The 23166-nt window shown below is 33.5% G+C and overlaps 1 protein-coding gene across 1 annotated transcript in view; it reads left to right on the top strand.

The window, feature by feature from the left end:
- KLHL1 (kelch like family member 1) overlaps nucleotides 1-22245 on the top strand; it is a 197316-nt gene extending 175071 nt beyond the window's left edge. The window contains exons 9-11 of the mRNA XM_074535514.1: nucleotides 8834-9046; nucleotides 13202-13373; nucleotides 14371-22245. Coding sequence (XP_074391615.1) covers nucleotides 8834-9046; nucleotides 13202-13373; nucleotides 14371-14430 — 445 coding nt within the window. The 3' untranslated portion in view covers nucleotides 14431-22245. The remainder of the gene's footprint in view (nucleotides 1-8833; nucleotides 9047-13201; nucleotides 13374-14370) is intronic.
- Nucleotides 22246-23166: the final 921 nt, after the last annotated feature.

The following is a 23166-nucleotide window of genomic DNA, read 5'->3' as shown; positions in this document are numbered from 1 at the left end:
AATAGATTCTGGCTCATGAGAAGCAACCCCAAATTTTAAATTGCCACTTTTCTTCCCCCCTTTCCCAGTCTCAGTTTATGTCTTGTATCGCATTATAGCCCCAGCCCTGACTGGTGCAGGGGGGTGGAAATGGGAGTTGTGGTCAGACCATAATTGTCAGACCCTTCTCTCTGCCCTCCTTCCTCACACATTTCCCTTGCTGCATCATGGGCTCTCCATGGGCTGCAGTCCTTTGGGAGATTACCTCCTGCTCCAGTGTGGTGTCCTCCATAGGCCACTGTGCCTGTGACTGGTGATCATCTTTAGCAGGAGAATGCAATGCAAGACTACAGGGAAGATGCATAAACTGACCCAGAGGTATTTTCCTTTACAGGAACAAACCCCTGAGCATAGATCCTCTTAATCAAATCCAACAGGTTTAAAATTGGAGTTATTTGGCAAGCCTCATCTCTCTCAATCAATTATGTTGAAAAAAGTCCTTTTTCCTGTTTACCTGAGACACTGATTTTTTTTCATATTATTGTTGAAAGACAGTCCAGCATGAAAAAAACCCACTTTCCTGGTTGTGTCCTTTAAGCAATTATTTATTTTCAATTCGTAATGTCAAATTTGATCTCTTATTTAACTGCATCAGATAGAATTTAGACCAGATTCTACATCCTAATAATTCTGCTTAAGTACTGATAGAATATACTAATTTTTATTTTTAAAAAATGCATTTGTATATACATATTTATTACTTTTCTCTTTACATTTGTGCTAATGAATGTGTTGCATTTTCAATTTTACTCGTTAGGTAGAGAAACTTAAATAACTATGTAGCTTTGGGATTTTTTTAATAGTTATTTATCTATTTATATTCAGTTACATCCATTCAGTTCCACCACTTTTGCAATAATTGGATTCATTTAGTAATAGATTGTCATAAATTGGATTATTGTTTTGGCAGTGCTTTCCCAGCTATTCTCTGTTTCATTTTGAAAGGGAAACACAAAGCTGCCCAATAGAGATGTTGGCATATGCACAGTGGAATGTTTTGTCTTCAGGCCTTTAATGAGAAAAACTGGAAAGAAACTTGTGTTATTTAGATCAATATTATGTCTGCTGTAAATAACAGTTACTTTAGTTTAACATGTCCCTTAAAATTATTATGGACTATTACAAAGTGCCTATCAGAAAATTTAGCCTGATGAACCTTAATTTTAAAGAAAAGTAGCAAAATTCAAACCAAATTAGTGTGAGCACAAGAAAGGTTCTCAAAATCATCTTGTAGGTAGTCACTCACCAGGACTATAATTGCTTTGAAGTGACCTTGGAGAGACGAAGGTTAATAATTCCACAAAGTCCTTAATAGTAGTTCAGTGTTGGGCATGAGAGAATTAGGAATGTATTACATTCATATAACCACCTACAGAACTTGATTGTATGGCTGATTACGGCCTCCTCCAGGAGTTCTGCTCCTTTGGCTTTCATGCATCATATAATAAACTATCTGTGGCATTTTCTCTTAGCAGAATCATTAAGGCTTATTACTAATTCAGTGCCCTGGTCTGATCTTTTGTGCTTTTGCACACAAACTCATATTTTCTGCATGGGGGTCTCATGCAACTCAGTGAACATATCATTTAATTCAAAGTGCATTATAGTCTCCCTTTCTCAAGCAAGATTTAACTTGTTATTTTGCATCCAGCCTGTAAAGAGAGAAACTCTGCACAGGTCTACTTTTCTTTCTGTGGGGCTAGGCTAGCCTTATAAAGATACAAGGTAGGTAAATTTATGTCACTCTTATAAGAACAAAGTGAAATCATGAAGCTTTACTGAAATCATGCATCTTTAATATAAAGCCACTATTTTTTTCTACAGTCCAAGGCAGATGGATGTGCAGCTAGGACACCTTCCTCTTCAGAAACTAAGTCTTTAGTGGGAGAGACAACAGACGCTAAAAACATTGCTGATTTACAGAGTGGGAACTTGATGAACCTATTTTCTCTGGCTGTACTCTGGCCAGGATCCCAGATGTTTGGACCACATTTCTACTTTGAATGCTTACTGCTCATCTACATCTTTTAGATGCCCATCTCTTCATCCATTACCCACACAGCAAAATTTTCAGACTAGCTGGAATGACTGTAATTTGTGATTAGGTCTGTCATTCATGTTTTAGAATAAGAAACCATTTGTCTCCACTACATAATTCCTTTTTTTTTTTTTTTCTGTTCTGTAAGATTTGTAATGAATTCTACATAAATATGCATATGACCTAGTATGGTATGAATTAATTTGGACATACATGTTGTTATGTTATTGTGAAAGTTCCATACCTTCCTGGTGATTTCTCATAGGCAGCTCCTTACATCACTAACTTCTTCTTCATAGTACAGCCAACAAACTCCAACTCTCTCCTCACCTGCCTAACCCACTCTTTTACATCACTCATCCTTATTAGACACAGCTGTGGCCTCTTAAGAGCAGGCCTGTTCCTAATCTTTGGTGATTAGTGCAGCTGCAACTTTTCAGGGGTGAGATTACCTTCTACACTATCTTTATTTTCTTACATTCTATCTCCCCACACATGCATGGGTACTTCAGGCCAGACAGACATAGTGAGTTAACTTAGTCCTAATACATGGCAGAAAAAGGCAGTGGTGTCACTCCATCTAATTTAAGCTTTTAAATCTAATATATGCACCAGTCTAGACAGTGGGAAGCAGTGTGGATAATACCTAGGAAAATTCACTGCCTATTTTTCAAACGCGCAGCTTCCCCAGTTAAGCACAGATTTTTTTTAAAACCGGTGAGCAATGACTGTTTTCTTTCTTGTGGTCAAGACTGCAAAAAGTATTCATATCATATATTGTTTATTATGACTAAAGTTTAGCTTTTCATTATTATCTGTAGCAGGAGATGGAGTATGAGAATCCGAACCTGTCTCACATGGTTCTTGGTGCCTGTGTGCTGGGACAGGAAGGAAGCCCTTGTGCAGTGCAGTTGGAGCAGTCCAGAGATCCTCCCACACCAGATGTAGGCTTCAACTTAGACTACACACACAGACCTGTGTACATATGTTATTCCTGTGTGTTATAATGTGTATTCACATACTTCCTTATTTCCACACGTGTGTCATCTGGAAAGATATTTAAATATACACATCTGACTGAAATAAGAGAAAGCTAAATATTAATTTAATGCTCAACTAAACACCTTTATGGGCAACAGGCATTACAACAGCTGACAAATACCTGCTATACTCAGCAGAATAGAATGCAAAGCCATCTCCACTCTAAACTTCCTATTTTTCCAATTTGAAACTTGATTAACTTCTTAATAGCTAATATTTGGGTAAGATGAAATTCTTTCAGTAGACCAGCTTCAGATAAATCTTGCATTATTGGTTGAGTTTGTTGAACAGAGAAGGGTTTGTTCATTGTGAAGATCACAAGCTAAATGACCTAAGACTTTTTTGCAAGACAGCCATACAATTGCAATGCATGGATAATTTTCATACTTCAGCAAAGACTAGGGAACTGCTCAAAATTATTAAATAAAGGTAGTATTAATATGTTTTAATTGTGTTTTTAAGGCTGAAGTAACAATTCAAAATTTCATGCCAAACTAACAAGACAAGAAAGTATGATCAAAACTACTACATTTACCATCAGTGCCATTTTTTTTTTTCTCATAGCTTTTGTTGCTTGAGGTTTTCTTTGGTCTTATGCCTTATTGGTCATTCTTTTCTATTCTTTAACTAAGCCATTAAAACTGAGAAAAATACCTTGACTGGCATACATAGTTATTGTCATGTAAGGAGGAAAGAAAATGTTTTAAAGTGCATGCTTTCTGCCCACAATATTGTCACTAACTACAAGCAAATCAGTATATTGTGATGCAGATATTTTGCATGCTGCTAAATTACAGCAGCGCTTTTTATTGTCAAAAAAAAAAATCATGCTGTCACATGTCTGCTTTCATCTACATCATCTGACTAACCAGACAGTATCTCAAGTTTGCCTTAGGAAATTATTAGCTATTATTAATGAATTTCGTGAAATTCTTCTGCAATGGGAAGAATAACAAACATACTTCAAAGACTAGCTCACCGGTTACCAGCCTTAGAATCTTTTTGGTTAAAAACTTTGTTCTTACTATGTTTTACTCTAAATGTACTTTGACCTATAAATAGTTCATAACTTAATTTGAATCCTGAGAAGATTTTTAATGTTCTTTTATTACAGTTTTTATGCTGCTGCTGTTTGATAAATATGATGTTTGTTAACTTCTGGTTTAAATCAAACTCTTTTTTTTTTTATTCTCTATCCCACTCTAGGAAAAATGAGACACATATTGAAATTATTCTTCCTCAACTGTGGAAACTACAAACAAGTGTAGATATTTTAAAATATTTTAGTCAAAATCATTAAATAAATGGATACTGAGACAAAAAAATGGAACAACTGTATAGTCTAAAATTATTAAATTCACAAAGAAAATTAGTATCATAAACATCATCTCAGTCTAGAACTAAGTAATTCTATGGATTCCTTGAAAATTCTTATTTAATGGCAGGTTTACTGTGTGTCTTAATAATAGAGTAAATAAAGGTCCTCATGCACATGCTATAGTAAATGATGAATTTACAAAGACTAATTTGCTGTACCTACTCTATAGCCTTATAAGGTCAAGAAGGTTTTTTAACTGTTGGAATCTACATTGAGTCCATGGTCTTGTATAAAGAATGTACCCCATATAATTCTGATTACAGTTAAAGTTGCTTGAAACAAGTTCTTTCTGTTAGGAAACTAAAATTTCCAGCGGAGGAAGTCAAATTTTTTCATAACAATATTATCCATGCAAAGGGTGTTTTTGTCTCAATATTTTATGTCACAGAATCATAGAAGGCCTTGGGTTGGAAGGGACTTCAAATACCATCGAGTTCCAAATCCCCTTTCATGGCAGAAACACCAGCCCTTAGAACAAGTTCTGAGGGCCCTCATCTAACTTATTAGTAATTACTGCTACTACTACTACTAAGTAGGAGTTCAGTTCCAGGAACTTACTCTATAACTATATATTTTTCCATTTTTGCGGGATGAAATTCTACTTTTGATTTACTTCCCTATTGCATTACAAATGCATGAAATAACCTTCCAAATTTACACACAGAAATAAGACTTCATTAATGCATTCCATTCACAAAATTATTGTATTTTCAACTTTTGCCAGTGAGCTACATTGGCCTAATCAAGGCAGCATGGATAAATATCTCTCTCTGTAGTCTGATTCCTAGGCCAGGTATGGACTGATTCAGCAATACAGTAGTCCAGCACTGATGAAAATTATTTGTGACCCTCAATCCTACAAAGCAGACATCTTTTGTGCCAGAGTAATTCTCTGCTACTCTTTCAGACACACTGAAAGGCCAGAGAAGAGTACAAAAGGGTCTAAGCAAAAGACTGGATAAGGTCTTTGATATTCATAGTGAAAGAACTTTGAAAGGGAAAACCTCATTAAGAAATGCAGAAAGGGCATGATTCAACTGGTTTCACAAGCCATACCCACCTCACATCAAAGGCAGTCTGGTCTTTTGAGGTTGGCTTGTCAAACTGAATTTAAAACTGTCTTTTCTGACTAGTTATCAAAGTTTTGTAGTGACAGAACTGAGATAAATGCTTTTGATCCAGCTGGTCAGGATCTTTCCTTTCTTTGAAACCTCTACTTCATTTTTCTAGCCAATTATACATATGGTTATATATATATAAATGTTCAGGAATCTCTCTCCATCTTAGTAAAAGAAGTGACAAAACCCTGAAAAGACAGAAGAGGCTGAGCTTGGCCTAATTTCATATCTATGCACAGTGTCTGAATCAGCTGAAATGTAGACTATTTAGGAATAGAAATCTATAATATCTCCACAGGCAGAACTTTCACTGTGGAGATAAAAATGATCAGTACTGGATGCTTTCCTTTCCTTGCTGGTCTTGCTCCCTAAGGAGGGATATATGATTATTATTTTTATAATAATTCTAGTTTTGATGGGATATACCATGAAGAGTAATTCAGTTAATTCAGAGAAATACATGATATTTTTCCCCATAGAAATTATATTACAAATTTTTGACAAGCTGGACAAAGCTGAAAAAATTGTTTAACTTTAAAGTCATCTAATAAAACAACACCCTAAGCTATAAAAGGGGAAGTAAGACTACTAAATAGCTTTAATTATAAGGATTTCAAAAGTTTCAGATTCCTGATTCAGTATCCTGAATATTCCATGCTTGTTGCAGAGCTGTTCCCCAATCATTTTGGGCCTTTGTGAATACAGATTTGGAAATTGATTGAAGACTGGAAGCAATTTCTGACTGAATTGTTCAAGCTCAGCCACAACCAGAGCTTTAAACAGTTACTACTTTTTCCTGTCTGAACTATTTTTATTTTACTCTTGTATAATTAAAAAAAAAAAAAAATTAATGATTCCTTAGAGAAAAAAATAGAAACATAATCAAACTCTAAAATGTTAATTCCAAAATATGATTTTAAAAATGGATTTTGTTCTGAATAGCTGAGAGCATTTTAGCAACAGACTAGGTGGTCCCAATCACTTTTATCAGTTACTTATGAACAGCATTTGCTGTCTTTTTACCAGAAACTCAAGAATGCCTTCAGCTATATTTTATTAGCTGACTTAATTGGAATAGAGGAATGAGAGAGTATATTTCACTTTCAGTGTGCAAATATCAGCTTATTGATTTATTTCAGTTGAAAGATGGTGGAATAAAGAGGAACTTTCCATGCCAGAAAAAACACCAAATTGGTGGAGATTTTGAGTAGGGGCGCACAAGATTATTTGCACTCAAGTCTGCAGAAGTGTTGGTTCTTTGCATTTTTTAAATGGTGTTCAGTGTTTACGTGTCCAAATATCCAACAATCTCAGAAATCTTAATCATAGTTTATATTTTTGGGGATCAATTCACTTACTGACATATAGTTGTCTACCGGCTTCAGGGTGCCAGCAGTCATGTTTTTTTCTGCTGGGTTTTGTACTGTACAATTTTCCATATCTCTCAGCCTGGACAGAATGTCAGCATAACTTAAATGTCACAAAAAATGTTTCATCACTGTCTATGGGTAGCTGAACCAAGTCACCATCTTTGAAAATAAAGATAATATCCTTGCAGACACCTATATGTAAATATTTATATTTACCTTTATATTAATGTAAATGTTTTTGCTCACGTTTAAATATATTTTCATGCTGTTCTATAGACTCAGATGACTACTCTGAGTGTAATAGCAAATTGGACACTGTAAACATCCACAGATTAACAGAATTGGATGCTTTAATATTTATTTCATCTGTAGATATCTGATAATCATAGATAAAGTTAAATATGTTAGGTCTGAATCCAAAGAAAAAAAAAAGTATATTTGCTTTAGTATCGCTCACAGAGGAGTATGGATTCTCCTGGGTGCTTTAGTCAGAGCGCAGGTATGTCTGTCAGGCACTACCAAAATGTTCTTGGGCTTCAGTGACATATTTAGTGGTTGTACAGCACTTCCTTATTCATCAGCATCCATACCAATGAAATGGAATGGTAAATGCACATTTAAATGGCTCTGAATTCATGGAGTGCTTAGGACAGTAAAAGCTTCCAAACGAGTAATTGCTTTACAGAGACAGCTCTCACATCCAAAATTGCTTAGTGGTTGGACTTTAAAATAGCCTGTGTTTCTATTAGTTAATCTCTAGGCACTATATAAAAGGCAACAAACTGCAAAAAGGTTCTTGTGGAATGAATACAGCATGGTATTAGGTGGAAAGAACAATCAGAACTATTTCCTCCTGGGACCCATTATAAACAGTAGAACGAGACAAGTTTCTTGCCTGTAGATGCTTACCAACACAACATCATTTTTGTTAAACTACATTTTTTATAATTTCAAGTTTAAAATACTCTTCAGAAGTTGTCCATGACTTTCAAACATAACTCTACCCTCATAAGACATTCTGATGAAGAAAAACAAGACACTGTGGTTGGGGATTATAATTGTCTTGCAAAGTAGATATGTTGCTTTTAGTGTGGGTAAGAATTTTCTTCAGCACAAGCAAGAGCCTTGAAACTGAGGTAGTAATTTTTTTAAATCCATGCTTAAAACATAATGTGATAGTCCTATCTGCAACACATTTCATATTTGATCTCTACTGTATTCTAAGTGTAAAACTCATGCTGAAAATATGTTCCCATTGATAGATCTTTATGTGGAATTTGTTTAATATCAGATCTTGTTTTCTATATTTTTTGTTCTTCTTAATACTTTGATGCACAGCAAAAACACAGAGAAACTATAATAAATGGGCTGTATATTTCTTCCTTGTTTGGATCAACAGATATAAGTTTGCACTTCCACTTCCATCTCATAGATGGTGAGCTTAGGCAGTGTCAGAGTTTGACACTGGTGCAATGCCAGTGCCCCCATGAAAATATATTCTCTCCTGCTTACATGATTTTTAAACCTACAGAGACAAACCTGCATGTCATTTCTGGTGCTCTTGACTGAATATGCAGTAAAGAAAGAATGAAAATATTCATTAGCGGAAAGAAATATCTTCCTTTCTCTTCAGGTGGACAAAATACTAAGTAGCACATGAGTTTGGTAATAATATTGAAAACATCTGTGTTTTTCCACTGTATGAGATTCACATGGTTTCAAATATTATGTATTTTCTTTTTTCTATTTTCTGATGTCAGATAAAAAACCAGTTACTCATTGTTTTTATTTTTTCTGCAATTCTGAGCTCTTGTTTTGTCAACATTTTTATTTGCATGGACTTTCTTAGGTTATATTCGGTTGGAGGTCGGGATGGAAGTTCATGTTTGAGTTCAATGGAATATTATGATCCTCACACAAATAAATGGAATATGTGTGCTCCTATGTGCAAGAGAAGAGGAGGTGTAGGAGTGGCTACCTGTGATGGCTTTCTTTATGCAGTTGGAGGTCACGATGCTCCTGCTTCTAATCACTGCTCTCGACTGCTGGACTATGTGGAAAGGTATCAAATTGTACATGCATTTTTTAAACACAAAATAATATCTGTTAGCATTATTTACTTAGCTTAGTTATGGCAAATTTAAACAGTTCTTAACCCTAGAAATGTCTAGTTAGTTCTTACTTGAAAAATTCTATAAAGGTGTGTGAAAGACAATCTCTTCGAATCTTATTGTAATCCCTTTTTATTTACTATACTATTATATATTACCACAAACACAAAAATCCACTCTTTTCACATCCCATTTAAGTAATTTTAGGGCAGTATATTATGCATTGAAGTGTCGCAAACTAAAACTTGTAGAGATTAATTTTTTTCCTTTAAATAATTTTATAACACAAAATTGAATTATATTTAGAATATTTTCTAACTCCAAAAACATAACAAAGCAAAGAAGAAATAAAGAACTGTTTAAGTGATGGATATTCACATAACAATGGATTCCTTCCTTTATCAAAATTGCCACTTTCTAATGTCGTGATGTAAGCCTGATACACTTACAGTACCTTGAATTTTGCAAGCAGATTTTCTACAAATCCAAGTATATCTAGTAGAGCAGTGCGGCACAGATGAAGTGATTAAAGCACTCAGTTTAAAGGTATTCTTCAAATTTTTCATGAATGTTTGACTTTTTTTTCCTATTTTTGAATGCTATAAAATAGAATAAGGAAATTCACTCCAAATGCGCACAGATTGCAAAAGTTAAAGTAGATATGCTTGAGTAACTGATTTATCTTAACATATAAGCTGGGATACTTTACCTTGTTATTTCTTTTCAGAAGGGCTTGATTCAATGTCAGTTATTTCTGCTGCTAAATCCAGCTTGGTATTCAATATATAATTGAAAAATTATGAGTTAAAACTCCTTATGTTATCCATATGATTATACTCAATCAGACCCATTGCTATGTCTACTATATGTAAGCAAACATAATTGCCAAATTCTTCTCATCTGCAACAGAGGGACAGTTTATCAGGGAAATCCCCTGATGCCTGTACTTACAGGAACTATGCTTGTGGACCCCTATTTATAAGGAGCAATACCAAGAATTTTCAATTAAATAAATTTTTATTAAGACTACTAGTGGCAGTCTTAATGATATATTTTCAACTGCTTCTGCTTATTGGTACTCAGAAGGGAGCTTTTATTTCATTTTTCATTCTCTGAGAAGAAAACCCTTCTGGTGCTGATGACAAACCATACTCTATCACATTTTTCTTTCTCAAGAGAGACTGCAAAGATCAGCTAGACCTTTCTTTATGCTATTTTATGTACTAGTGTTACAGTGAAAACATATGGTATCCTTCATCTAGATATTTTTTCCACTGGTAGCAAAAAGAGTGGATGATGTAGTTCATCAATAGTTAGCTTTGAGTCTAAAAGTTGAGACTAACAAACAAAAATTTGTAAGATTATAAACTTACATGGAGTGGATGTGAGTTAACTGGTGGACTCCACTGAAATGTGAAAAAATCTCTCATATCCCTTGCAGTGATTAGTTAGTTTATAAGATGGCTGGAATGTTATTTAGCGTCTGGTTTTTAATTCCAAAATAATGCATCGCTTCCAAAAAATAAAACTCCTCAATATGTTAGGAAAACAAAGAATAGTAAGTGATGAGGAGGTCTATTATCTGAGTAATTTTATATCTCTCTGAAAGTTTTTCTTTCTGTAAATACTGATAGCCTGCTTTTTAACTCTCTTCTTCTTCAGGAATGAGTCTGCTTCAGTCATTTTGTCATTCTGATGCAGACTGGTAGGATGTGCTTTATTCCAGTACCAATTTGTTCCTGAAAGACTGTCAAACCAAACATAATATTTTAAAATTTATTTTTGAGGTAGTGCAAATATAGTGGAGGCAGCAGATACATGTTTTCTTAATGCTACTGCTTAGGTACTGCTCAATAGTAGTTAGGTATTGCAGTTTACTTCCTTCTAAGGTTGATTCATTTATAAAGGATTTTGTCTAGCTTCAAGCAGTCTGAAATAATAGTTACATTTCATTCATCTTCACAAGTTGGCAAAGTGAAATCTTCTATTCCTTTTTAAAGGCAAAACAACTACTAAATAAGAATTATAAAATTTTCAAGATATTTTGGCAGATTTCATAAAGCAGGTTTTCTTTTTCACATGTTGCTCAGAACTTGACAGATGCTAGAAACATAGTCATTTGACCCATAGTTTGTTTCCCCCTTGTCTCATCTTGATTTCAAAATTGATTTCTTCCCACGTTTAGGAGCTTTTATCATAACCCTGTTCAGCCTGGGGCATAGCTAGTTATTATAAAGATGACATATACAGTTGCTTTTTAGCAGCAAAAAGGATGTAAGAAATCCCAGGTGTTTTCCTGGCAGTTGCAAAACCGACAACTTCCTGTGCAGTTCTATTTCATTGACAGAATTGAGTTACAAGGATTCATTTTAGCCTTGCATACCTGTTTATGGGAAGAAGAAGGTCAAATGATGATGTCAGTTTTATTGTTTTCCAGCTTTAACTTTTGCACCTCCTCACCTTGGCCCTTGTAATTTAAGAGGAGTGTATGGAGGAGTCTATTAAACATTTATTATCTTTGGGTAGGTGAAGATACCATGCCCACTGGTGCTTTTCACTGGATGGGATGGGAAACTGTTTCAGCTAGAGGCATATGATGCTGTTGTTTAAAAACTCACACAATCTTTGAAAAAAAATCCATTAAATTTTTTTTTGGGCTTGTTACATGGTCAGTTCCCTTCCACATACTCAAGCAATATTTTGCACTATTTTCGTCTAAAGTTAGGAAAGACATTTATCATATATCTAGATGTTTGAGATTTTATTTTTTGAGAAGTCTCCCAAATGCCAGGATTGGCAGCTAGCACACAAGTAGATTGTTTTCTTAAAATGTATTTACGTCTCAAGAACAATATGAACAAGGTCACAGACAATTGTTTATCATCCAATTTAAAAGTTATATTTATGAACCAAAAGGCTATTACAAGCAAAACACTAGCATTGCTGTTTCAGTGCTTGTATTAAAATATATATATATATATATAATATATTTATAAAATATCTCTTTGTTCAGATATGTAGGACTTCAGACAGTATCCCTCCAAGATGCTTATTGATAATATGACTTACTACATTTAAGCAAACTAATAAAGTCAGGCTTTTTAGAGGATTTGTAGACTGAAACTTCTTTTCTCCACTGATCACATGATTCTATTACATAATAAACTTGCTTAAGGACAGATTAAATTAATTCTGTTATACTTTGATGCACTATTCTGTTTTAGCAATATTTGACATTTAAAAATAAGGTATCTAGTGTAACCTAATACTCCAGACATCCTTGGTAAAAAACTATCAAAAGATAATTAATAATAATAATAATAATAATAATAATAATAATAATAATAATAATAATAATAATAATAATAATAATTTCTCATTTAGGCATGTCCAAAAGAGTTGCAATGGAATGACTTCAGAAATTTAACAATTTTACTGTGTTAAGGACTATCTAAATGAAAACCTAAGTCAAATATTTAATTTTTAAATTACCATCATTGTACAAAAGGATTTTTACCCTCAGTTTTAAAAATTCAGTTGTGATTATGTCTAAGAAACAGTATTACTTAATCTACTTGAGCAAATATCAGGAGGAGACACTAACTGTAATGCAGTTAAGCATTAGAATACATAGGGAGATTTTTACTGTTGGACAGTATAATTTCAGAAATTGAAATAAAGTGAAATTTAATTTTAGAAATAATATTTCTGATCTTTTAAATGTGCTATGGGAAATATCCCACTTTAAATGTATACATAACAGATTAATAAAATCTTATACCCATCCATTCAGATAGTGCTCACATCTTTATGGTCATATATCTTTATATATCAGATCTCTTTATGACACACTAACCTACAAATACCTTAGTTTATTCTAGAAGGTTCTGAGCAATAGTTTCTAATCAGCAGCTAGAGGGTTGAATTGGCAACACAATAAATCTGTATCTTTTCTTTTTGATGTTAGGAAGAATTATTTTGGGTAGGACACTAAAGGTTTGGTTTTTTTCCCCCCCAGGAAAAAAAGAACTATATTCAAGTGAAAATCAAAATAAATTGATGCTTGTCTTGTCTGCACATACCCAGTTTCATTTTTCTTTGCTCAGGTATGACCCAAAAACTGATACATGGACAATGGTGGCTCCACTGAGTATGCCTCGAGATGCTGTTGGTGTTTGTCTCCTTGGTGACAAATTATATGCAGTAGGTGGCTACGATGGTCAATCATACCTGAACACGATGGAAGCATATGATCCTCAAACTAATGAGTGGACACAGGTAATTTTAAAGTTTTTTTTATATATACACATGTGCACATACACATGCATATACACACTTGTATGTATGAATTAGCCATTAGCCAAGATTTCTTTAAACCTAGTGCAGAAAGGTTCATACTTCAGAATCATGATCTTAAAATAAGCATTTAAAATAGATGACATGTATTATACTCAAGAATGCCCACTTCTTTTTATGATTGCAAGGGGGAACTTCTGTTGAGAAACTTGGATGTAGACACAAATGCTTTAAAGTTAGAACAGAAGGCCATATTTTTTAATCTACCATGAATTACTGGGAAGAGCATTTTTATGGTTTCTGTAGGAGATACTAAATTAATTTGGGAATATTTTCTTTTTGCAAAACCACCAGTTCACATTAAAAACCATTAATAAACATGATTGGACAGGTAGTTTGGAGACATGTAAACAGTGTTCTGATTTATACAGTTGCACCAATTACAGACTGTGGTTACATACATATAAACTAACTCTACTGTGATAGTTTCAGTGAGATTCAGTCCCCTAAAGGTTTTAAACCTTGTGTTGTCTTGAAAACTGTTTAAAATTGTCAAAAAATATTTAGAATTAAAAGACACGTGAACCTGTTTAGGAATACTGGAACCATTTCTGTACATTCATAGCTTTCACCTTGTCTCAAGGACTAGAGTGGAAGCATCAGCCACAGTCTACAGAATACAGAACCCCCTTGCATATCAATTGTTCACAAAACTGATGACAACTCTAAAATTAATTCCTGCTTCCTGTTCTCACATCTTTCAAATGAAAGATGTCAGGTGTGAGTAAGCAATTTTAAATTACAATAGTAGCATAATGTGGGTTTTGTTTATTTTTAGCAATTTATACTCCCATTAGTTTTGACCATTTTAAAATAATTTTGACTCAGCGTTTTGACAATCTTTGCATGGCTTGCTCCTGTTTGGCAATCTTTTACATGGTTTTTTCCTATTCAGTAATTTGTGTCTCTTTTTCTGCAGATGGCGTCCTTAAATATTGGAAGGGCTGGTGCCTGTGTTGTAGTCATCAAACAACCGTGACTTTGTCAGCCCTGCTTAGGATTTTACTGACTGTGAAATGATTATTTTTCTACGAGACAAAGAGAATGATAACTTCACAAGAACAAGGATCTACACAGTGAATACACTGTTGATCGCAAACTTGAAGAACTTTGGAAGTGACAAAGATTAAGTATTTATGCCCTATAAAATCATAAAACCGTTCACAGTCAGTGAACAAGGAAAAAGCCCCCAGAGTATTGTAGGCGTAAATATGTGAAGGTAGAGTAGTAAGTTCAGGTATTGTTCTCATGAATGCATCCTTGAGAACTGGATAATCATGGGAAACCTGCACAAAGAGTGGAAAGGAATATGAGAACAGTTTTCATGGCTGCAAGAGAACTGCAGAAACATGAAAGTTTATTTAATCAATTTTTAATTGTGTTTTTTAAAAGAGAAAAGTGGGTAGTAATATAATTTTTTTTGCTTTACAAGTCTTGTCTTCAAATGGGTTATGGTCTTCTCATTTAAATGAGCAGTTTGACTTTACTGAAAGGAAGAGCTCAAATGGTCTGGATATTCATAGTGACTGAGCTGTGACTCTAAAGCAGGAAGAAACACAAAACTAAAAGTAGACTTTTTTGTAACTTCAGGTTGTACATCCTCACCTGTATTAATGCATCTTATAAATTAGTCTGTTGAGGGGGAAGCCTGTGTGTTTAATCAAGTAATATAAAGCAGTCCTGTGCCTGCACTGGGGCTTTGTTGCAAATATGGGAGTCAAAGAAACACTTACCTAATTATTTTTTAATCTCATATTCAATTTAAGCATGTGGGCTCTAACCTCATTGTTTAATGCATCTACTGCATGTTGGAAGCTCATGACAAGCTGGAAAATTGATCCCCTTATTTTGCTGCATCACGTTAATGGATGAACAATGACAAGAACAGTCTATAGAGACTCATCTAACATTTCAAAAGGGAGAAAATTCCTACATTTTATTTCTTTCTGATGCTTGTACATACACGATTTTGCCTACTTAGAGCTGCAAATTTATTACTTTCCACTTGTGACTAACTGCAAGCCAGGAAATCAGAATAAATGCAAGTGGAATAAGGAAAATTAGACAATTTGATCTAATAAATTTCATATGGTAAATATACTATTGTCATCTGTGCTTCCCTTTAGGGTTGATAATTTCTGCCAGTAATGATAGCTTGAGCTTTTGATTTGGCAGTAGATTTGGTGCTGATGCTTTCTGTCTACTCAGCTGAATCAGTTAGAACCTAAGGGCACTACTGGAATATGAAATTCTGCTACTTAGGGATGAACAGTTTCTGGGAATAGGGCACCAAATATACTTCTCTAAAGCCTTGCTGATCCTATAGAAAACAATTTATGGCCCAAAAGCCAAAACTTCACAAACCTCTGTCACTAGCAATTTTGAGAAGGAATTCTGGTCGCACTAAAATGAGTTTTCTTAGGGGAAACCTCTGCAATCATTTGAGATGAAAAAATATGTAGAACTTCCATCTTGAGACATTTGATTTGAAGGTGTGTCTTTCCTTCTAACTGCATCAGTATGCATGGAGGTCCTTGTTTACTGACGTAAGTTGAATTGCAATTGTGAAGCCTAAGTATATGGATTTAAATCTTTTAAATATTTCTTTGTCCTAATTTGGAATCAGCTGAAAACACTTCAACATTAATTTTCCACAGCCAGTTGCCTTTTGAATTGCAATTAGTCTTTCACAGACAAACATATGAATTTTTCTCCAACTACAACAAGCTGTTGAATAGAAATGTTACCTCTCTAAAGATTTTGCTTCACATAAACACAAGTTTTGGAGACCAAATGAAGAAGATTCTAAAATTATAACTGTAATTTAATATAGATATTGGCATTCAGAACTCCTACAGAGATAGCTAAAGAACGTAGAAATTGAATTTTAATTCTATTCCCAGAACTTTCTTTTGATTTCATTATATTAATATATAATAGAAATATTATTGCTCTACTTGTACACCGATCTTCAAAGGCGAATTATTCCTATTAATTTCATTCTGTGCCAAATTTGTTTAAAGTGCCTTGATCATTATTTTCTTCCATTTATCCTCATTTTCATTTTCCTCATTTCAGTTTCCTTTTCTACTTTTTCAATTTGGTTTTAATTTGCCAAAAGGATTCTCATGTGAATTTTTTCAGTCTATTCCACTTCTCTTATTTTGAAACAATAAAATTTGTATTTGTTTTATTTTGATTATGTAAAATCTAGCCACAATAAGAATCAAAATTGGCTTTCATATTTATACAAGTGTTACAAGTTTATTCTAAAGAGAATTTATGAAAAAATTTAAATCTTTCTTCTCTACTATTATGGTTACTTTCACTGAAAATAATAATAGTTTTACCTTTTCCTCAAAGAAAATGTCTTTAAATCCAAGTACTATGTAATTGTAGTCTTGATTTCTGTGGTTCATTAAAACCATCTTATACTTTCTTATGTATAAGAGTTAAAATCACTTCTGATGCACTAAATTGTGCTAAACAATGTTAAGTTTACTTATTAAGAAAGCCGCTGTCTTTTCAAAAAACAGGTGAACTAGTTCGTCCACCATGATTTATTTTCTCTCACATGATCTCTTTGATTTCAAAGTATGAAAATCACAGGGAAATCAGAGTTGCGACAAACATTAATTTTACTGAAATCGATGAACAAGTTCCTCAAAATGTAGATATTTCCTAAAAAGCTGGAACCCTTGTATATCTATATATCTAAACATGTCAATTAATACCTATTCTTTAGTGGAGCTTTTTAGTATTGACACTACATCCAATTTCATAGGAAAGTTTTACATTGTTATCAAAGTCACAAATAAGCCATGAATATTATTTCATTTCATTTAGTTACAATTGTTCAATGATTATTTTAATATATGTTCTTGCAATCAAAACACTGATATTGTTTAAAAATCAGAAGTAAATTTTTAAAAATCATTTTACATATAGAACAGAAATTTTTTTCATATCAAACTTGTCCAATTATTAAGACAATATTAGGATGCTTTCAGGGAGTTGCTTGCCTCATAATTTTACTCTGTTAAGCTAACATTACTTGATGTAAGGGAATGATTTTAGCATAGACAAAGGATCATTTCCTTGGATACCATTTTCTTCTAAAGAAACCTGCTATCAATTGACCATTATTTTGAAAATACTTAAAATATATCTAGAAATATATATTTATTGTATCTATAATCTTATCTCTATGTATTATTCAGATATTTTCAGTATGTTTAGAAGGCCCATATAAACTCCCATAAATATGATTATGTCTTAAACATTTTCTATTATTTCAATAAAAGTAACTCACAAAAGAAATTTGAGTTATGCAAGTTATATGCAAGTTTTAATGGCTTAGACTTGATGTCCATGAGCAAAAACCAGAAAAGCTGTAAATTGTGATTAGGAATGAAATACACTTTTTCTACAAGAGAATTTGCATTCTGGAAAACTTTCCTTATTATTTTGCCCACAATGAGCTGGGGAAAGAAATGTGACCTATGACCTATGTTATCTATGAATTTACATTAGTTATTTCATGAAGAATAAATAGAGAAGGCATTTCCACAAAGACTTCATAAAAGCTCTTGTAACTTCTTTCAAATAGCAGTAATAGATTCCATCATTTAAATTCTAAAATATCAAATTATTGGATTTTTTGCATGTACTGTATCAAATAAATGAGCATACACTAGGCGATGCAGGCTTACTTCCAGCTCAGAATCTCAATATGTTAAAGTAACTCTAGATATATTTCTTTAAAAACAGATTATCCATGCAGTATATCTGTTCTAACTTAAATGAGAATGCATAAAATTTTCAGCAGAATAATTATTCTTCAGCATTATTCTAAATCCAGTGTATAGCTGCTCAAATTTGCATAACCTTGCAATTCATTGCAAATTCCCTCATTATAGTTCTGCTTCATAGTTCATGGGGACTGGGTACACTCTGGGACAGAGAAACCAGTGAAAATCATTATATCAGCATAAGCTTGATTTCCACATGTAGGACTACAGCTGTCAGACATTAAACCATAAAGAAAATTGCTAGCACAGGTAAGAATTGTGGTGACAGGGAACAATACAGCTTCGAATCACTGGCTATTCACATCTTCACCTTGGGGAATTTGTGCAGCTGCCAAATCCATCACCTGCTAAGAGTTGCAAAAGTATTCAAAGCTGAGGTGTAAGCAGCTTACACGTCTATCACCCCATACTTTCCCGGATTTCCCATGATGATTAAAATATGGACAAAAATTAAAATAATGATGATAAATCCACTCTTGCAGAAGTCTAGTACTGCTCAGAATTAGGTCTGTGAACCAGGTTCATGTTCAGTGTTCTTTGCTCAGGTGGCCTAGGTTGTGTGTTGAGTCTGGCGACATTTTTAGTGAACTCTTCCTAATGTCCCCAAGAAAAGTGTTGTAAGAGGGCTGCCTTTGATGGCCTCCAGGAAGAAATGATGTTTCAAAGGTGAGAGGTTTCCATTAAATAGATGAGCATTCAGTTTAGTCACCCCCACATAAGTACCTGATACCACCTGAGATGCCCAAAATTATCTAAGTCATCCACACTGGGCTGGCACATATGACACAGATGAAGTTATGGAGTGGTAACAGGAGGTTGAATGGGCTGTAAAGTATCCCAGATGATATTAGATACCTTTTTGTAGGCAAATAGAATCCATGATCCCATATATATATATATATATATATATATATATATGTATGCATATGCACTCAGTGCCACTAGTTATTTGAAATTACTATCTAACAACCCACCTGTGTGATGGGACAGCCTGAATTTAAAAATATTTTACTTCTGGTTGCTTAAGCTTGAAAATATTAACCTCAGTTGTTCAATGAATGATACAAATAGTGACAATAGGTGTGATATCCATTAATACTTAATAATGCTGGCAAGTATGGGAAATGCTAACTCGTAGAGATCCTCTTTATATGGAAAATTATCTTTTTTTGCATCACTTCAGTCAAAAATATGTTCTGTAACCAAGTCAGGAGTAAATCACCCTTGCTCAGCAGTTATTGAAAAAAATCACCAACATTGGTTGCTATTACCTAATGTACACTTTTTGGGTTTTTTCTTCTATTTAACAGCAAAATGTTTCTGAGTACAATTTTGTGAAGGTTTGGGTGGCACATTTCAGTCACATTGTGGAAAATCTCACATAGAGACAGTGTGAACACAGACTATTTGGCTTAGGTTTTTTCTTGTTTGTATATCTGTATATTTTTCCAGGATATCAGTTAATTTTAAATGGCCATTTATTCCATTTGAGAGGTGAAAGAGAAAGAAGACTTGCTATAGCAGGCTGAATGGATAAATATTCATGTTGTAATAAAGAGGGTTCTACTGCACAAATGTCCACATCAGAATTACATATCGAAAGGATTTTCTTATAGGCAGAGTAGAAAAATCACTATTTCCAGGACACGATTCATCACATTAATAGGTGAAATAAATCACACTTTAAAAATGTGTTTCTCTCCATTGATTGCAAAAGTGCTTAAAATGACTAGTTCAGGCAGAATTACTTAAGCTGGATAAGATGCATCTCTACCCTTTGAGAATTGCCTAGAAGGAACTGGCCCCACAAACATTTATTTCCAATAAATATGACAGGAATTTAATTTAGAATATAACTCCAAGATTCAAACATGCATTGAACAAAAAACAATTTCTCTGTTCTGAAATCAAACACTTATATTCAGAAAGTGGATAATTTGGAGCTTTCAAATTACAGGCAAAGGTAGAAAAAGATATCTCTTTGTTAACCTAGAAGGAGAAAAAGTGTTCATAAAATTGCACCTGCAGATCCTGGTTACCTAAATTTTTAGATATCCTGTATTTGAGGGATAGGGGAGCAATCTAATACAGTAACCTACAAGGCATATCTATATAATTAAACTTCACAAACTTTCAGAACATGAAATAGGATTGTATAAAACCAGAATTGTTGTAATCAATGGGCATCATTATTCCAAGCCCTTGTGTGGGAGGAGAAAAACTGGAGGAAAGCAGACATCTTCCATCAGATGGGTCATGTCAGCCAAATGTAGGCATACAGAAAAATCACCCCTTGAAATACATTGTTTTCCTCTTTGATCTATAAAGGTGCCAATGAGAATAACCAGATTTAGGTACCTAAATTAGTAGAAATACCAACAATGAAGTGTAGAAAAATGCCAATTGTATGATATATCTGAAAATGTAAATCAACTTGACTTGCTAATAGATTTATCCGTGTTATCGTTTATCTCACAAATCGTTTACACCATACTACATATTCTTTGACAGCTCTACAAATATAGATAATTAAAGGGATACATTTTATGTGATCAAAATCAACTTTTGAAATAACATTCATTGTACAGCTAATGTATGTGAATTTTTGTTTTTATGAAAGTTCATGGTTTTGTGCAGTTCTGCACAAAGTGCAAAACACTGGATTAATTGTTCATTTCATTATAAACTGTGAATGTTTAGCACCTTCTAAAACCACAGACCATAGTCTTTGCTCTTTAAAATCAAATGCTTATTTTTTTATTCCATTTTTCAAAATTGTGGCTATATTTTACATGAGACATTTTTATGAACCATATGTTTATGTGTCTAGAACCTCGCAGAAAAATACATGTCAGGATTCTGTTGGAATGAGATTAAAAAATGCACAAACTTTTATAAATGTATTTTCTATGTCGCGTACTTAACATATCTTTTGTTATGTTTAGTTGATGTCAGGAAACTGAGTCAGAGTTGTTAAAAAATTTATAAAGAAAATGAAACCAAGATTTTGGTTCAAAGAATTTAAAGAATAAACTTTACTTGCTTTGCTGTTATCATTCCCCTCTGCCTTCCTAAAAAGCATAAACAACAACCAAAAAAAAAGAAGAACCCCAGATAAGTTCCAAGTCTTTTTTAATTTCAGTGTACATTTAATAATTTATATTGTCATACATTATGATTATTTGTAAAATTAGAATTAGAGGAAGAGCTGCTACCAAACTGATGTAGAAATAACTGTTATGCACAGATTGCAGGTCATCATTAATTGGGGAAATAAAAACTAGTTTTTCTAGAATGGTCTAGTAAACACAAAGTGTCGGCAGACTTATGCTAATGGATGGCTCATTCTTTAACTAAAATGCTTCTGCCTTCACCTTGCATACCAAAAGAGCTTGTATCAGATTATGGCTGCTTGCTTTGAGAAAGAGACTGGAAAATGATGTCTGAGTCTTTAACGCAAGAGGAGCATTGTTAAAGCAGGAATGGTGTGATTAACAGCATGTCACAAATATAAACTTTCCAGTGCTGTCATATGAGCATGCAACTGTTTGCAGATGTATTATAGGATTTTTTGCATCAAATGGATCCAATCAGAAGTTTTGAAGCTTTAGTCAAAAAATGAAATCAGTATTGAAGAAATATGTTGGGATGTTGACATATGTGTTCACTTAGTATGGAAAAAGAGCAAAATAAGTGTACAATGTTTTGGAATGTAAGACAATAAATACATTAAGAAAATTTATAAATATGGTTGTAAATACATTCAATTAAGCTGTCCTAAGATTTGCAATATTTGCAGAGCAGTTTACTGAATGTTATGCTTTTACCATGGTTCTGTTATATCTTGGACATGTATGTATAGAATGCAAGTGGAGACAATAGAGCACAATGTTAAACTCTTAACCTTTGTTTGACACAAATTGTTTCTAATAAATTTGAATATTGAAAATGTCACTGTGCAAAAATAAACATGCCTGTTTTTATGTGTTGCAGAGGTGATTCTTTTAAGTGAGTATGATAACACAATTAGGGGTTCAGCTTGCATATTTTAAACTTGCCCATACAGTTTTACTTGGCTAGATCCAAAGGGCAAGAATCTCAAGATTCTGATAAAAATTATTATCTGTTATTTACCCTTTTCTTAAGTCATACTATCAAGAATATAATGGGATGACAAATAACATCATTAAAAATTGAGTTTTAAGGTTTTTTGATCACCTTTTGTTGGAAACAACAAATTAAGTTCTTTCCCTCAAAAAGAAAAAGAAGTCTACATACAGACCCATGTGATTTAAGTAGAGTATGATGAACTACAAGTGAGTCTTATATGCTGTTTAATATGATCAATAAGAAAATAAATTTTCAGTGGAAAGAAATATACCTGTTCAGGCGAAACAGCTATCTTGAGTTACATGTGTTTGAAGAGTTTTCTTGAATCACATATATTTTTAGTGTCCAAAATGCTAACCTGAGGTATAAAATAAACATCTGTTGTAGGATTTTGAAGTAATTCATATTTCTTTGATCTACTTCCAGATTCCAGATTTGTTCTGAATTTATCTTAGAATGACATCCAGCTGCACTCTGTTGTCTAGGTAGACATTTCAGATTGACAGAGATATAATCATTTTCCCAGTTTTCATGTGTAATTTGGGAGAATCATGTGTTCTGTTTTTTAAATCCATTCCCTCATTCTGGGAAACATGGATCATCATGTTTCAACACTGTATACTTAATGCACTGTATACTTAAAATGCACAGGATTTATGAGAAGATACACTAAACTATGTTGAAGAAGATATCAGAGGGATGCATGACAGATAGGTTGAAAATTCTGCCAAAGTCAAATTGGAATAGAAACTCCTGAAGTGTAAAGAATGCATGTACTACAATTTCCATTAAAT

The sequence above is a fragment of the Zonotrichia albicollis genome, chromosome 2 (genome assembly GCF_047830755.1).
Source record: "Zonotrichia albicollis isolate bZonAlb1 chromosome 2, bZonAlb1.hap1, whole genome shotgun sequence".
In the NCBI taxonomy this organism is placed as follows: domain Eukaryota; kingdom Metazoa; phylum Chordata; class Aves; order Passeriformes; family Passerellidae; genus Zonotrichia; species Zonotrichia albicollis.
Note: the sequence above shows the minus strand (reverse complement) of the source record. Positions and strands in the feature narration are given on the sequence as shown.